This window comes from Halichoeres trimaculatus, unplaced genomic scaffold (assembly GCF_033239565.1).
Source record: "Halichoeres trimaculatus isolate MK-OKI-2021-1 unplaced genomic scaffold, fHalTri1.1 fHalTri1_scaffold_7, whole genome shotgun sequence".
NCBI classification, from domain to species: Eukaryota; Metazoa; Chordata; class Actinopteri; order Labriformes; family Labridae; genus Halichoeres; species Halichoeres trimaculatus.
Window position 1 is genome coordinate 39,147,501 of NW_027437185.1, and position 18,188 is coordinate 39,165,688.

The window sequence follows — 18,188 nt, forward strand, 5'->3', positions numbered from 1 at the left end:
CACCTGGAGCGGGAGAAAAAACTGCTGCTTTAGAAAAAACAAGAGCAGGTGGAGCTCAAAGGGAAACCTCATCATGTTCACGTCCTGGTTTTTGATTGGTCAGTTTGATGAGGCCGTGTATCCTCTGTGAAATGGACGTTAACTACATGACCTCCCTAACAATCACACAGGGCGCAGATCTCCTCTGTGACGGACTAAATCTGTGAACCACCGGTGTCTGCAGCGGGTGATGGTCTGTGCGGCGCTGCGTGGACAGAAACATGACTTCACTCTGAGGGACGGGAAGTTAGAGTTTAATCAGAGCTGGGAAGTTCCTGTAGAGCAGCGTATGAAGACAGAGCGCTGCGATGCCATCTTTAATAAAGCTTTTCATTATCTCAGGCTCATGACTCAGCCCATCATTCAAACAACCAACTGAGCGTGTGCGAGGCTGGAGGAGAGCACAGACAGCTGAGGGAGGACGTCCTGCAGCAGGGACAAGTCGACCAATCAGAGAGAAAAGGAAACAAAGACATGCTGCAGGTTAACAAGCTCCATCAGCTCCGTCACTCCCTCCACCTTTCATCCTGAACACTCACTTCTCTCTGAGCTCCTCTCAGCTTCCTCTGAGCTTCCTCTGAGCTTTACTCTGAGCCTTCCTCTGAGCTTCCTCTGAGCTCCTCTCAACTTCCTCTGAGCTTCCTCTGAGCTTCCTGTCAGCTTCCTCTGAGCTTTCCTCTGAGCTTTTCTCTGAGCTTCCTCTCAGCTTCCTCTGAGCTTCCTCTGAGCTTCCTCTGAGCTTCCTCTGAGCTTTTCTCTGAGCTTCCTCTGAGCTTTTCTCTGAGCTTCCTCTGAGCTTTTCTCTGAGTTTCCTCTGAGCTTTTCTCTGAGCTTCCTCTGAGCTTCCTCTGAGCTTTTCTCTGAGCTTCCTCTGAGCTTTTCTCTGAGCTTCCTCTGAGCTTTTCTCTGAGTTTCCTCTGAGCTTTTCTCTGAGTTTCTCTGAGCTTTCATTATGTTTCTAATCAGCAGAGAGGAGTCAGACGATGGTTTACCTCTCTTCACACTGAGCTCCTTCACAGCTTTAAGGGTCTGAATAATGTCATGTTTGTAATATGATGCAGAGCACTCTCCCTGCACGTCTCGTTTCCCTGACGATGACTAATTACATGATAATTAAGACAGACAGCTCAGCTCACAGTTTATTCAGCACCTGAAGAATAATTCAGAGGTGTTTTTTTCACATCAGTTCATGTGACAGCAACATGTGTGCAGAGCCGCTCACCACGAGGCCCAGGGCCACCAGCGGCTCCCCCTCGTTCAGGTGGTACAGGAAGGAGCCCCCGTACGTGTTCCTGTTCAGGGGCCAGCCCACCGAATGCTCCACCCGACCCGGGCGCCACTTCTTCTCGTCGATGGTCCACACCTTCAGAGGAAAACGGTATCAGGGAGAGGAGTTAGCAACCATGGCCCCGTTTATACCACCCCTTCATTTCTGTGTTTCAGGCCAGGAGACGGTTCCTGATCCAGAGATCACACCAAGCAGAGAAACTGATGGTACCGTCTGGATCACACAGAAAACCCATTTAAAGAGATACAAACGCTACAGAGATAACCGTTACCATACCTGAGTGACCGTCAGGATTACAGCTATAACAGCCGTGACAGCTATAACAGCTATAACAGCCGTGACAGCTATAACAGCTATAACAGCTATAACAGCTATAACAGCTATAACAGCTATAACATCTATAACAGCCGTGACAGCTATAACAGCTATAACATCTATAACAGCTATAACAGCTATAACAGCTATAACAGCTTTAACAGCTATAACAGCTATAACAGCTATAACAGCTATAACAGCTACCCAAACATGTTTCCAAACAGAAAAAATGTCTAAATAAGGAGATGCTGAGTCATTATATCACACAGACTCAAAGCTATGAGACACTGGGTCAAAAGTCAAGTTGAAATGTTTAGATGTTAAATAAAAGTACAAAACAAAAAAGTTTAAATTATGAGATAAAAAGAAACAGGTTTTCAAGATACCAGTTTAGATTATGAGATAATCCCTAAAAGAAGGGGATTAAAAAGTCAAAATAGTGGGATCGAAAGAAATAATTATGGCTGAAAAGTAAGTTTTAAATAGTTTCTCCTCTCTGAATTATGACTGCCCAGCCTCAAAGTTTGACTTTCTACCTGATTACTTCTACAGTTTGTTTTGACAGGGCAGAGATTCTCATGTTTCTACAGAGACTACTTCAGATTCAGGGATGATTTCAGCTCGTCAGCGTTTCACAGACTGAGACTCAAACGTTACCTCAGGCGACCACAGGTGGACTCTGGTCCTCTGCTGATCAGTCACTTTATCAGGACAAGATCGAGTTAAAGCACACACACACACACACACACACACACACACACACACACACACACACACACACACACACACACACACAGCCTCTGGCCAGCATTAGCATTATCATTAGCGTAGCTTGGGTGGTGTAATGAGTAGTCACCTCCTTCAGGCCGATGGCGTAGGTCTGTGGCTCACAGTTCTCGCGCAGGTTGAACTGTTTGTAGAGCTGCTTGGCCAGGTGTCCGTGACAGCCCTCCCCAAACATGGTGACCTTAGCATGAAGCTCCATCCCTCTCTCAAAGACATCCTGAAGGAGGAGCAGAGGAGGACACAGAGTCCTGATTAACAGATGGACTCATGAAGGAAGAGTGACAGACGTTCATTAGGACAACAGACAGAAACTAATCAACAGACAGAAACTAAACAACAGACAGAAACTAAACAGACAGAAACTAAACAACAGACAGAAACTAAACAACAGACAGAAACAAAACAGACAGAAACTAAACAACAGACAGAAACTAAACAACAGACAGAAACTAAACAACAGACAGAAACTAAACAACAGACAGAAACTAAACAACAGAAACTAAACAACAGACAGAAACTAAACAACAGACAGAAACTAAACAGACAGAAACTAAACAACAGACAGAAACTTAACAGACAGAAACTAAACAACAGACAGAAACTAAACAACAGACAGAAACTAAACAACAGACAGAAACTAAACAACAGACAGAAACAAAACAGACAGAAACTAAACAACAGACAGAAACTAAACAACAGACAGAAACTAAACAACAGACAGAAACTAAACAACAGAAACTAAACAACAGACAGAAACTAAACAACAGACAGAAACTAAACAGACAGAAACTAAACAACAGACAGAAACTTAACAGACAGAAACTAAACAACAGACAGAAACTAAACAACAGACAGAAACTAAACAACAGACAGAAACTAAACAACAGACAGAAACTAAACAACAGAACTAAACAACAGACAGAAACTAAACAACAGACAGAAACTAAACAGACAGAAACTAAACAACAGACAGAAACTAAACAACAGACAGAAACTAAACAACAGACAGAAACTAAACAACAGACAGAAACTAAACAACAGACAGAAACTAAACAACAGAAACTAAACAACAGACAGAAACTAAACAACAGACAGAAACTAAACAGACAGAAACTAAACAACAGACAGAAACTTAACAGACAGAAACTAAACAACAGACAGAAACTAAACAACAGACAGAAACTAAACAACAGACAGAAACTAAACAACAGACAGAAACAAAACAGACAGACAGAAACTAAACAACAGACAGAAACTAAACAACAGACAGAAACTAAACAACAGACAGAAACTAGACAGACAGAAACTAAACAACAGACAGAAACTAAACAACAGACAGAAACTAAACAACAGACAGAAACTAAACAACAGAAACTAAACAACAGACAGAAACTAAACAACAGACAGAAACTTAACAGACAGAAACTAAACAACAGACAGAAACTAAACAACAGACAGAAACTAAACAACAGACAGAAACTAAACAACAGACAGAAACTAAACAACAGACAGAAACTAAACAACAGACAGAAACTAAACAGACAGAAACTAAACAACAGACAGAAACTAAACAGACAGAAACTAAACAACAGACAGAAACTAAACAGACAGAAACTAAACAACAGACAGAAACTAAACAACAAACAGAAACTAAACAACAAACAGAAACTAAACAACAGACAGAAACTAAACAACAGAAACTAAACAACAGACAGAAACTAAACAACAGACAGAAACTAGACAGACAGAAACTAAACAACAGACAGAAACTAAACAACAGAAACTAAACAACAGACAGAAACTAAACAACAGAAACTAAACAACAGACAGAAACTAGACAACAGACAGAAACTAAACAACAGACAGAAACTAAACAACAGACAGAAACTAAACAACAGACAGAAACTAAACAACAGACAGAAACTAAACAACAGAAACTAAACAACAGACAGAAACTAGACAGACAGAAACTAAACAACAGAAACTAAACAACAGAAACTAAACAACAGACAGAAACTAAACAACAGACAGAAACTAAACAACAGACAGAAACTTGACAGACAGAAACTAAACAACAGACAGAAACTAAACAACAGACAGAAACTAAACAACAGACAGAAACTAAACAACAGACAGAAACTAAACAACAGACAGAAACTAAACAACAGACAGAAACTAAACAACAGAAACTAAACAACAGACAGAAACTAAACAACAGACAGAAACTAAACAACAGACAGAAACAACAAACAGAAACTAAACAACAAACAGAAACTAAACAACAAACAGAAACTAAACAACAGAAACTAAACAACAGACAGAAACAACAAACAGAAACTAAACAACAAACAGAAACTAAACAACAGAAACTAAACAACAGACAGAAACAACAAACAGAAACTAAACAACAAACAGAAACTAAACAACAAACAGAAACTAAACAACAAACAGAAACTAAACAACAAGAGGAAGACCACCGTCCTGTATGGTCCTCGTTATGTTCATTAACAGTGGAAAACGCTCTGTGACGTTAACGCAGCGTCTCTGACAGAGATCCACCTGGTGACTCAGTCTTGACGCCAGGTATTAAACAGCCCCTGACTCAAAGTGTGTCTGAGCTGCTGGTTATAAACCCGTGTTTCTCACAGCCCCTGACCCAAAGTGTGTCTGAGCTGCTGGTTATAAACCCGTGTTTATCACAGCCCCTGACTCAAAGTGTGTCTGAGCTGCTGGTTATATTTGTTTGTTTCTCATCAGTCTCTCAGAGTCAGAGCCACTTAAGGTCCCAGCATTTCTCAGGCTGACCTGTGTCTGTAATCTCTCAGGAAACACAGAGTGGGCTGTAAGCTAAGACTGACCATGGCTGAGCTGTATAATGATGAACCAGCTTCTGTGCTGACCGTACCTTAGGTGAACCATCCTTGGAAATGCCCACGTCGTTGGTGGCGATTCCTTTGACACTTCCATCTTCATGAAACAAAACCTGGAAAACACAGCAGAGAATCACTGACTGGATCAATCTGCCGCGCTCAAACTGACCGTCTGTTTGTCCTCGGAGGAAGCTGAGAGATAAATCAGTCAGCAGACAAACAGTGTGATTTATAGACAGACCTTACTGGACACTGAGCCAGCTAATGCTTTTACACTTTGCTGCAAAAAGTCAGAGACATCAACGTTTCCCCAGGACCCAGTGTGTTAATGCTGAGAGAAGCTGTTTTAAGACTTCAAACCCTAAAAAACCCAAATTACCCTACAAACAGCTGGAGAGTCAGAACAAACCAGCTCCGAAGGCTTCAAACCAGAACACTGGTGTCTGAGAAGCCTCTGTCTCACAGTGTTAAATAACAAACTCACCTCAGCTGCAGCGTATCCAGGATAAATCTCCACCCCCAGCTCCTCAGCCTGCTCCCCAGCCAGCGCACAAAGTTCCCCAGACGCACGATGTAGTTACCATGGTTCACCATGGGTAGGCCTGCAGAGCGTTGGAGAGAAAAATCACCCACAGGAAAAACAGCACCAACACGTTTTAATGGTTTAACAAACTGTGACAAAATCCTCTCAACGTGACGCTAAGTGGTGATAACTCCATCTGTGCGTCACTGAACTGACCAAGGAAATGCTAAATACGACAAAGATCTGATAGTCCCACATGTTTCTGTAGTTCTGAGCCAAAAATCACAGTGATGGAAAAAGGTTTAAGAAATATAAGGTGTTAATTTACCCAGGAAGATTTTTTTAACTAATCTAATCACAGTTTAAACCTGATAGTAAGAGTCACCTGTTTGCCTCATCATTGGTGTAAAAACCTCTGGGATCTTACACACACGTCACCTTTCACGTCACCCTTTCACGTCACCCTTCAGCACGTCACCTTTCAGCACGTCACTTTTTAGCACGTCACCTTTCAGCACGTCACCTTTCAGCACGTCACCTTTCAGCACGTCACCTTTCAGCACGTCACCTTTCAGCACGTCACCTTTCAGCACGTCACCTTTCAGCACGTCACTTTTCAGCACGTCACCTTTCAGCACGTCACCTTTCAGCACGTCACCTTTCAGCACGTCACCTTTCAGCACGTCACCTTTCAGCACGTCACCTTTCAGCACGTCACTTTTCAGCACGTCACCTTTCAGCACGTCACCTTTCAGCACGTCACTTTTCAGCACGTCACCTTTCAGCACGTCACCTTTTAGCACGTCACCTTTCAGCACGTCACCTTTCAGCACATCACCTTTCAGCACTTCACTCACCAGGAGCTATTCTCCTCTCAGGCCAAATCACACAGGAAGAGGAAAAAGTAATTTTGATTCTGACTGAAACCAAAGAAACACCCTTTAAAGTTGATTTATAAAGCAGAGGCTGTAAACGTCCTCTCACATCACCAGCGTAGTGAACAGAGCAGCTCACCTGGTAAAATGGGCACAGGGATTCTGTATTTCTCTGTTAAAATGCTGAACACGTCTTCAGTCACTGGAGTGTTCAGGGGTGCCTGTGGAAAAAACACAGTTTGTGTTGGTTAAAGTTTGACCTGAGGAGAGTTTCAGAGTTTGAACAGTTTTTATTTTCACACGTTTTATATCATTTATACAGATTTATGCCACGTAGCACAGGTGACGAGCGTAGATGAATGCCAGTGATGAAGTGTATAACTAAGACACGTATGTGGAGTAAAAGTGCCGTGTTATTTATAACTCAGTCACGTAACATATGACACATCATATGAATACATCACTGAGCAGCTGATGGAGCGTCTCTGAGGGTGGAGGTGAGATGGGAACTTGAATCACACACCGTTAACAACCAGAGCTCAGGATTTGAGTGCTCACGCTCCATGTGTTAAGTCAGGGTGGAGCTTAGGAAAAGGTCAGTTTCCTCTGAAAAACTCTCTGAAAAACTCGTCTTCACACAAAAGTAGGAGTCAGAGAGTTCATCATGTAAAAAAGAAATGAAGCTCAGTTTTCTCAGACTGCAGGAGATTGCTCAGGTAGTCATAAGGTGGCTGGTATGTCTGTGTGTGTTTTAGTTATCTCTATCACGCGGCGTGTTGCCATGGCGCCGTCTACCATTTGAGCAGGTGCAATCAGGAAAAAGAGCCTGATGTTAGAGAACCAGCTTATGGCTCTGCTTCCTCTGCTTGAGATAAAACAGTCGACTGTCTGATGAGCCAGAAACTAATCCGACAGGTCTGTGATCAGCTCCTCTGTCCCCATGGAGACTGTACAGCCCACGACGCCCACTAACAGGCCTGACAGTCAGCTCCACTCCAAAACCAGCCCCTGAGCTGGAGCAGAGTCTGTCTGAACTGGGAAATGTCGCCTGGCCTGATGGGCCACTGGTATCTTTACACACTCACCCCTCGTTCCTTCCAGTCAGGGAAGAGCTCGATGAGGGCACTGGGCTCTAAACAGGCTCCTGACAGGGTGTGGGCCCCGATCTGAGACGCCTTCTCCACCAGACACACACGCAGCTCCTTCTCATGTTCGTTGGCCAGCTGTTTCAGACGAATGGCTGCTGACAGACCTGCAGGACCCCCGCCCACAATCACAACATCTGCCTCATCTGCAAACCTTTCCATCTCGATACCTGAGGGAGGACAAGAGGGAGAGGATTAGGGTGAACACCACCCAACCTGAAGAATACAACAGGACTGCTTTACTGTGGATGCAAAAACTATTCTTTATGTTTTCCTTCCAAACATACTTCAGCATGAACAGATTTTATTCCTTTTTCTCTGACACAGGCAACGGTTTGAGAAACTGGAAATACACCGAGCATAAGACGTTCCTCTAAACAAGAGATAAAGTCAGTGAAAAGGTGAAAATAAGATTAAAAAGGGTAAAATCAAACAATGATACTGACCCTGTCATGTTCTGTAAACATTAGACTGAAGGCTGAATAATTTGTGGACATAAATCTATTTCACTATAATAAACAACAACCAACCCTCCAAATAAATAAATAAATAAAAACTTCTCTGACCACACCTGGATTCATCGTGGCGTTTAGAGAAGACACAGGCTTACCTTCCCATCGTGAGTCTTTGTCTCGGGGGTGGATCGTGTAGTGTGTTGTTATCTGAGGTGTTGACACAGAGGAGCATGTCCGTTTGTGTAGTCTTGTGTAGAGCTGAGGGGCAGCATACTCTGTTTGCACGCTCTTCAATGCCCTGATACACCTGTGGGCTGCAAGGGGGGAGACCAGGACCAGTTAGGACCAGCTGAAACGGGTGGGAGTGAGCCTCTATCAGCTGGACAGTTTACTCAATGGATCAGCTGAGCTTGATCTGGTTCTCTAATTACATAACAGAAACTACACACCATGAATTAATCATTAAAAAATAATCTGTTAATATATATTATAATAACTCTGCTGTGAGACTCTTTCATTACCTCTGATAGTTCAGGGCAGACTATCAGAGGTTATGTGTACATACTGCAGGAAACAGCTGGAGGCTAGCAGCTGCCACATATGAAGTTGCAGCAGGAGCAACATGCTAAAAGCTAAGCTAACCCTAACTTCAAAGTCATCAGACTTTTCACTGAGGAAGCTCCAAACTTCGCTGTAATGATCTGAATCAATGACGGTGCATGTAAACCACAGGAATGTAAGTAAACATGTGTTTCAGATGTGTAACCCAGAGCAAGGACACCGTTCACATGACCTACATCTTCATTCAACTTTCACCTACATTGTAGCTTGATGCTAACTTTAGCGGACGGACAGTGAGGTTTAGGATCATGCTAGCCCGAAGACTTTGAGGAAACCTCAAATTAAAGTTGGTCATGTTGTAAAAACAGCAGCTACTGCTCCAGTGTTAGTGTTTCCAGCTATAACTGACCCAGCCTGGTCGGACTGAGCCGCTGGTCCAGTCCAGCACCCACCTCCACCGCTCCTGCTAACTAGCCGTTAGCTCCACGTACCTTTACTTGAGTATCTGCTGGCTGGAAACATTGTGACAGCTAGTTTAAGCTCTGGCTCAGAGCAGAGTCTCCTCCTGTGGACGAAGTGAAGCCGTAGTATCCCACGGTGCTGCTGGTCAAAGCTTGTGTAACCAACCCGCTCAGAAAACAAACATTGAACCGACACCTTACAAAATACGTCTCATAACACGCCCGCCAGCGAGCGTCCAATGCTGCGGCAGCGGAGCGCCGTCAGCGCGCGGCGCACCGGGGTAACTGCGCATGAGCAGATCTCTATACCACAGTGTCAGTGATGGGCAGTGTAAACCATAGTTTGTACTGTATATAAATCAGGCGTAGTAATAACAGAAGTCGTTTAAGGTAACGGTAGATGTTTTATCAGACACAAAGGTTAAACTACACAATTACCCTCCGTTATATCTAACTCTCCTGATGTGTCCGGGTCAAATGTGACGGAGTTAAAACTTTTAGCTTCATAAAATGTAATTAATTTAATCAGATTGATCCAATACAAAGAGATTCTTTCTGCGTGTTTCACTTAAGGTCTTAGTTTCTGGTCAAAATAAATCAATGAGTGAGGAACTGAAGTCAGTGTAAAAACCTGAGCTCAGGTTTATCCTCATTTGTTAGAGACTTCCACACTTTGGCTCCCTGTCCAGGCAGGGAAAATATATAAATAAATAAAATATATGAATGAATGGATAGATAGATAGATAGATAGATAGATAGATAGATAGATAGATAGATAGATAGATAGATAGATAGATAGATAGATAGATAGAATATACTTTAATTGCCCTTGAGGAGAAATTCAGGTAAATAGGAAATTCAAAAAGATAGTTTGATAACAATAATAATAATAATAATAATAATAATAATAATAATAATAATAATAATAATAATAATAATAATAAATTGATGCATGAAAATGTGGGATGAATGTGTGTGTGAATGAAAATGGGTAAACTTCTCATAGCTTGTTAAACACAGTAATGCTGTTTAAATCAATCAATCAATCAATCAATCAATCAATCAATCAATCAATCAATCAATCAATCAATCAATCAATCAATCAATCTTATTTATATTGCGCCAAATCATAACAAATGTTATTTCAAGACACTTTACAAAAACATTTACAGGTCTAGACCCATAAATGTTAATACAATTTTATTAGCAGAAACCCAACATCAAGACAATAAAATAAATGCCTTTAAATGCCACAGTTCAGTGTATGACAGCACAGTGGCTCGTTGATCTACTGTAAGTTAGGCTCCTGAGTTCAAACTGGTGGTAAGGACAGGGCAAAGACAGTGAAGATGGATCAGTACCTGGGTCTTGTGTGCTTGTGTACAGGTTGATACAGAAATGTGTTTACCTGTAGTTTGTCAGATGCAGAGTCTGGTCAGACAGTGTTTCAGGCCGTCATTTCAGTCTATAAATTTAATGAGTTGTCACCAATGATTCATTAAATCAGTGGTGACACCAGCCCAGGCTGTCCTCAACACGACAGACTGGCAGCTATCAGAGAGGTTCTGGACCAATGGGTGGAGCTCCTGCCGCTCATCTACAACCGGAGTCCTGACGTCAGGGTGGATGAGCCTCTGGTTACTTCAGGCGATGCTCGTCCAGCTGAGTATAAATACAGATACAGATCTGTCGTCAGCAGACCTCCCTACAGCAAACAGACTCCAGGGTCAGTTTGGTGGTGACCTCCAGGGTTTGTCTCAGTAAATAACCATCGTTAGCCAAATACAAATAAAAGGCCATTCAGCTGGTAGAGTTTAGGAACACATTTATTTTCAACATTTAAGACAAATAAAACAATAAACAAATACAGTTTGTCAAAGAAATGCATTATATGGCACAAGTCAACAGAACAAATCAAATAAAAACACACGTTGACCAACAGCTTCCTGAACATCAAAAGTCTGAGGACGTACATGAGCGAGCTGCTGGTGTCCCTCTGTCCAGACATGTAAACACGGTACACACACTGTGTATGTAAACAGCACACTCCATATAATCACTGATCTGTACTTCATTAGCTGATCTAAACTCCCCGAGCTGTACCACAGTTTGTCTTACATCAATAAATAATCAGTGTTTGAAAAGTTCAGTTTCCACAGGAATCAGCTCCTCATCGAACAGAGTATGAATGAAAGAGTTCATCATCTCTGACCAAACACCTTCACTCTGCATGTGTCTGTAATATCTGCTGTGATCAGAGAGCAAACGCTGAGTCCAGCTTCAGCCCCAGACCAGCTGAGGACTCCAGGACAGGATGTAGAAAAGTTCATGAAAAGCTCTGAACAAGTCTCAAACATTACATTCAACAGATTTTCATCTTCAAACACGTTTACAGAATTTAAACAGAGTTTCTTTCCCTTCTCAGACAAATGGACAAACGCTGAAACAATAAGTACCATGACTTCATTTTTAGTTACGAGTAGCCGGCAGGTTTTATGATCATGATGAGACGAAACTTTGAGACGGCTTGTTACAAATGTGCTCCTCAGTCTGAAAAAGAGGAAAGCATCCAAAGCAAGTTGAGACCAGCAGACACAGGACACATCTTAATGCAAACACATGATGGTTTGAGCTACTTTGTTTCTTCACAGTTCTGTTTTAGAAAATAAATAAAGGTTATCGCAGAAATCTCTGGCAGGGCCTGGAGGAAGGCACGGTGAACAGCAGTGAGCGTCTTCCTCAGATGGCTGAGCGGTGTTAAAAAGCTCATGTAAACTGGATCATGGAGAGTTTGATCTGCAGGGACCATCTTCAGACCGTAAACTCTTCATGCCTTTAGCTGCATATCCTGTAGTTTTTGCTTTGTGCTGAAAGCCTGAACGTCCACCCTGCGTCATAACCATAACCCATCTCATCTCTGAGGGATCTCTGAGCATCCCAACATTCAGCCATTCATTTTCCAAACCGCGGGTGGCTGGAGTCTATCCCAGCTATCATTGGACGAGAGGCGGGGTACACTGTGGACTGGTCGCCAGCCAATCACAGGGCTGCATCTCAGCATGTTCAATAAAATATCTTCACTTTTTGTTAGGAGCTTGGACTGACATTTAAAATCTCTACGTTTCTCTTGGTTAAGTTTTGTTTCCAAAGTTTTTAATGAACTCAAACATCCCCTCAGGATTCAACAACACGTTTTAGAGCCAAAGAAGCGAAGGCTAACTTTTAACGAGGCTAAACTAATGAGTTCAAACCAAATATCCTCTTTAATCACTGTTTGAGATTATTAACTGAATATAAGCAGCAGAGTTTAAATTATAAAATAAAAACATTTTAAATTTTGATTTCAGCCCTTAGCGGGAAGCAGAGCTGACGATGAGACGTTGAGGAACGCCAGCTGATGAGAAATGAGGCTGTGTTTCTGCTCCGTGGGGACGGGGAGAGTTTCTGCTCACAGTGGGTTCGCTGAGCCTGGATCTGCTGAGGCGACGGATGAAATCTCCCAAAGATCGATGTAGTCGTTCATCTTCAGGAGGAGTTCAGGAGTTTGGTGTGTGGGGGCGTTTGTTTCTGTGAGCACACCGACAGCACGATGTGGTGTTTCTGCTGTGCCGTGCTCTGGCTCTCGTCGCCGTAGCCCTCATTAGTTTGCTCCACCGGGGTGAGCTTGGCCATCGTGCCCGTGGGTTGGAGCGTGGGTCCCGTGGCCAGGCCGTGGTTGTTCTCCTGCAGCGGCCACATTTCCTGCCAGGTGAGTGACGGCGGCTGGGCCAGGTGCCCGCTGAGCAGAGGCCGTCTCTGCCTGTAGTTGGCCCAAACCTGCAGGATGGTCTCTTTGAAAGGCCGCGTGGTCAGGGTGTACAGGATGGGGTTCAGGGCGCTGTTGATGGGCAGGATGAAGATCACCACCCAGGAGCTGATGGTGCCTGCAGACACAGGGAGAGGGAGTTACTGTAACGTCACTGACGCCTCCTCAGCTCGGTGGAGCAGCAGCTCAGATATAACCACAAACTGAAAGAGCACAGGGGCCGATACATGTCGGTGTATTTATAAACCAAAAACCTAAACATCCCCATCCACTGATCCACTGATCCACTGATCCACTGATCCACTGATCCACTGATCCACTGATCCACTGATCCACTGATCCAGCTCAACCCGTCCTGCTCTGATGAACACTGTGCTGGTATTTCCTTTAGCAGATTCAGTTGGATCATCACTCTGCCAACACTTTTCATGGATCCAACAGGATTATCAGCCCAGTCAGAGAAACTGGCCCCAGGCTTTCCTGAGATATCCCAACCCCGGGAACAGGACGCCAGGAAACACCAGGATCAATTCAGTGATCAGGCCTCCAGGTGAGGATTCTCATCACTTCACGCTGATTATGTTTCAGGCTCTAATTAAAAACTCTGACACAGTCAGAACAGAAACGTTTCTACCGCACAGCGAAACAGGAAACTGAAAACAGACAAAGGAAAACAGCTTTTTTTGGCTGCGTTTTACCTGCTCACACCAACAAAACTCTGACTCTGTAAATCTTAAATGCTGACTCTTTAAGACTTCCTGCTCCACAAACCCCTTCCCTCTGATTGGCCAGCCCTGTTTCTGGCAAAGCTACGGGCCGACCTTGGTGTTTGACCTTGGTGTTTGACCTTGGTGTTTGACCTTGGTGTTTGAGGTCTGATGGAGCATGATAAGTAACAACAACACGATGTAGTTAAAAACATTTACACTTTGGTCTCAGCGATTTTGTTACACAATCAACCAGTTATTACATTTCAGGTTTTATTACATTACTTTAAACTTCAGTTTGGATTGTTGGTATAAATCAGACTCTAACAAGGCCCACCCTCTTACAGGTCATGGTTAAATTAGGAGATCCTGATGCTATGGCCTCATCATTTCATCTATCTCTTAATGAAGCTCTTAAGCTAATTATCAGTCTTAGGAAATAAGTAAAAAAAGTAAAAGTAGTTGAAGAATGGATCATTTTAAGCAGTTTACCGGCAGATTGAGGGATTCCCGTCCAAACATCTGTAACATGCAGAGTTGTAAAGGATAAAGTTTAATCCCAGTTCCTGATTATCAGGTTTCCAGCCTTTCTTTGACCTGGACTTTTCATAACCAGTTATAATTCCTTTACACTTGATGTAAGAGTAAATCTTAAATTAACCCCCTGGCATCATCTGAATATCTCACTGCTACACCAAAGATAAAAATATCCACAGGCAGAGACCTGGAGGATAAAGTAAATCAGGCCAAAGCTCAGCGTATCGAGCCATGGCTGCAGCTGCAGAGGCTTAATTGGTGAAAAGTCAGAGGAAGTAAACGAGCAGAGCTATGGTTCATCAGCGGTGTCAGAAGTTATTACAGTGACCATGTTACAGGAAAGAGAAATCCCTTTCCACTAAGCCATTTGTTTAATTAACGAAATCCTTTACATCCCAACAGGGGACCCAATTAGGCAGCAAAAACCAGCAGGCTGTGTTACAGTGGATTTACCAGGACTGATGGGTCACTGGGGTCTGCCCAGCTGAGTGGAGTGGCCACAGTTAGCTGCTCTTTAACGTGTCGTTAAGAAACCTTCTGTAAAAACACATGGATGACTTCAGGAACACAGGTTTAATAAAACCCGTCTCTGCACCGAGCGTTGCTCAGAGAGCGGCGAGGATGTTGATGAAGAGGAGGGCAGCTGCAGTTCTGGCTGTCAGCGTTAATCGACTCCGTGGACCCAAACCAGGCCAGAAAAACACGGTGTCAGAGTTTATTAAACATTCACAGAACAAAGGATGAAAACGCTGACAGGGCTTTGTGAGGACACAGAGTCAGGGCAGGTCTACCGTACCGGGGATCTCCACCTGCAGCAGGGACAGGATCTTCAGGATGAAGATGGGGATCCAGCAGAGGGAGTCGGTGATGACGATGGAGAAGAACCTCTTGGCGATGGTCACCTCCTTCTTGATGTGGTTGCTGTACTTGGTGGTCTGCGTCCCTGTCCTCTGGATGTTGTAGAACATGCTGGCGTAGGAGAGCACGATGATGAGGAACGCCACCAGGTTCAGACCTGAGGAGAGAGGAACAGTCTGCAGTGACAGTGTAGATGAAGACACGCTCTCTGCCAGGCGGGGGCACTGTGCCTCTAAACCAAACTGCAGAAAGAAAACTTCAAATAAACAATAAGAAAACCTGAAAACACAGAGGATGACAGAAATCCCCACCCAGGAAAATGACGATGGAGTAAACGTGAGCCCACAGCGTCTCCGGCTGCTCAGAGTGCAGCGGGAAGCAGACGCCGTTGGTCCCGTAGAAATTGCGAAACAGCCCCTTGCAGACCAGCGGCAGGAAGGCGACGATGAACCCGAACACCCAAATCCCCAGCAGGATGGTGACGGTGCGCCTCCAGCCCGGGGTCAGGTACTTGAACGGGTAGACGATGCAGATGTACTTCTCCAGAGTGAGGTAGGTGAGGAGCAGGACCGAGACCTCCGTGGACAGCATGGCCAGGGAGCCGATGACCTGGCACTGACCGCTGTCCATCCAGGCCTGGGCGTGCCGGTTGTACTCGCCGCGGAACTTCAGGTCGTAGGCGCCGATCATGAAGAGGTAGATTCCCATGAGCCCGTCTGCACCTGCAAGAGCCAGAACCAGGATCAGGATCAGGATCAGGGTCAGGATCAGGATCAGAATCAGGATCAGGATCAGGATCAGGATCAGGATCAGAACCAGGATCAGGATCATAGTCAGGATCAGAATCAGGATCAGGATCAAGATCAGGATCAGGATCAGGATCAGGATCAGGATCAAGATCAGGATCAGGATCAGGATCAGAACCAGGATCAGGATCAGGATCAGGATCAGGATCAGGATCAGAACCAGGATCAGGATCAGGATCAGGGTCAGGATCAGGATCAGGATCAGAATCAGGATCAGGATCAGGATCAGGATCAGGATCAGGATCAGGGTCAGGATCAGGATCAGGATCAGAATCAGGATCAGGATCAGGATCAGGATCAGGATCAGGATCAAGATCAGGATCAGGATCAGGATCAGAACCAGGATCAGGATCAGGATCAGGATCAGGATCAGGATGAGCTTCAGTGCAGAGCAGGACCAGGATCAGTTCTGGCGTGAAACAACAAACAGAAATAACTTAAACACTTGAAACGAAGTCTGACTGAAGCGCCGTCAGCTTCAGGATCCTCCCTGTAAGAGATTTCACAGAGTGTGGGACGTATGTCCTCCTCCACCTCCTCCTCCACCTGGGGCGAGGTGATTCAGATCAGACCAGCACCGTGTGGAGCTGCTCTCAGACAGTCATTCAGTGAACGGACTAATTAGCAGAACTGTTAATGAGTCTCTGCTGAGCCTCAGCATGGACGGGACAAACAAAGATGGAGGCCTCCACCTGAGTCCAGCTGTTCAGATTCTTAAAACTTCCTGTGTCCTCAGCCTGTCTCTGCTCAGCTGGTGACTGAGTGTAAGTGAGAGCCTGTTAATGATGTGGAAATAAACATGACCCCCCCCCCCCCCCCCCCCGTGTGTGATCTCTCAGTATTTTTATATAAATTCAGATCCTATTGTTTCAGTGTAAATGAGACCATCTTCAGGCACCGTTCATAAAGTTCCTGGGACTTCAGAGAGGTCTACTTCCTGCTCTGCACTCAGACCTGGTTCCAGCTTTGGAAACAAACAGGGTTCCTCAAAAGGTTCCCGTTCCTGGGAAAAGTTCCTGTTTTATGTGAAGTTTTATCTGTAACGTTGGGAAATGGATGTAGAATAAAATGTGGATGATAAAAGAATAAAACTGCAGAAACTAAAAAAACACTGAGCTGGGGGGGTGATGTAGAAACACTGAACATAGATGAGCCGTCCTCCTGTGGACAGATGCTCAGCGTACAGAAACATTACTCCACTTATGAAGATTTATTCAATCACGGTATTGAACGGTGCACTCAGAGGAAAATGGAGCAGCCCTTTGCAAAGTGATTACGCTGTAAAGCCTGAGCCATTAACGCTCCTCATGAAGCACTTCTCCTCCAACAGAACCAGAACCAGTTTCTGGGAACTGAGGGTGGAAAGTTCAGCCGTTACAGAAAACCCTAACCAACCTGACAACCATAACAAAACAGACGTGAACCCTCTGAGAGGTGACCAAACAGCTTTAAATCCATAAATAAGAAAACACCTCAGGACAAACCAGTGGTGAGGGATGAACCACGCAGAGCAGAAAGCAGCGCCAAAAAAAGAGAAACAGAAAATAAGACCTGAGGGTAGATCTGTCTTTGTTTCCTCGTTGTAAACGAGATACTCAGAACAATACGATGCAAATCAGTGCACAGCCCGCGCTGTGAATTTATAATCACCGTCTGCTGCGACACGCTGCGCTGCGTTTAGGCAGAGCTCAGCTGGAAAAGGAGCCTGGACCTCCTGCAGAGCTCAACAATAAACACGCCAGAGCCCCGGGTGGTTTAATGTATGTACAGTGACCGTGGGAGTCACCGAGCGGCGGTTTCCTGTTTACTCTGGAGAGGTTACGGCTGCTTTCAGAGAGAGGAATTCATGGATTCAACACAAAAAAAAAACAGAGCGTTTATTTAATTCTCAGGATGTTTACTGTGAAAGGAGCTTTAAAAATCTAAATTACAAAGTCTTCAGAAAGCTGAAGGGCACACTGCACCGTGGCAAGAGAAGATATGACAAAACCAAGAAGGAGAAAAGACGATAATCATGTCTTTATTATACACGGGAAAAACATCTTTTATCACAGCAGAGCTTTCAGAAGGATTCATCTACACAGACGTTTAGCTCGGTACACCCTGGTTCAGCTCATCTACCAACTCCAACCTCACCAAGCAGAGCTAACAACAAGC

General features: G+C 44.2%; 2 protein-coding genes across 2 annotated transcripts in view; both read right to left on the reverse strand.

Annotated features, from left to right (window-relative positions):
• etfdh (electron transfer flavoprotein dehydrogenase) overlaps positions 1-9,573 on the reverse strand; it is a 22,381-nt gene extending 12,808 nt beyond the window's left edge. The window contains 10 exon segments of the mRNA XM_074673958.1: positions 1-3; positions 1,262-1,402; positions 2,499-2,645; positions 5,334-5,411; positions 5,783-5,841; positions 5,844-5,900; positions 6,836-6,917; positions 7,782-8,011; positions 8,452-8,610; positions 9,349-9,573. The exon segment at positions 1-3 is cut by the window's left edge and continues 141 nt beyond it. Of these exon segments, the coding sequence (XP_074530059.1) occupies positions 1-3; positions 1,262-1,402; positions 2,499-2,645; positions 5,334-5,411; positions 5,783-5,841; positions 5,844-5,900; positions 6,836-6,917; positions 7,782-8,011; positions 8,452-8,610; positions 9,349-9,379 (987 nt within the window). The 5' untranslated portion in view covers positions 9,380-9,573.
• Positions 9,574-11,217: 1,644 nt separating this feature from the next.
• Positions 11,218-18,188, reverse strand: part of rxfp1 (relaxin family peptide receptor 1) — a 101,428-nt gene continuing 94,457 nt past the window's right edge. Inside the window, exons 16-18 of the mRNA XM_074674230.1 lie at positions 15,537-15,947; positions 15,164-15,382; positions 11,218-13,241 (exon numbers count right to left, since the gene is read on the reverse strand). Coding sequence (XP_074530331.1) covers positions 12,844-13,241; positions 15,164-15,382; positions 15,537-15,947 — 1,028 coding nt within the window. The 3' untranslated portion in view covers positions 11,218-12,843. The remainder of the gene's footprint in view (positions 13,242-15,163; positions 15,383-15,536; positions 15,948-18,188) is intronic.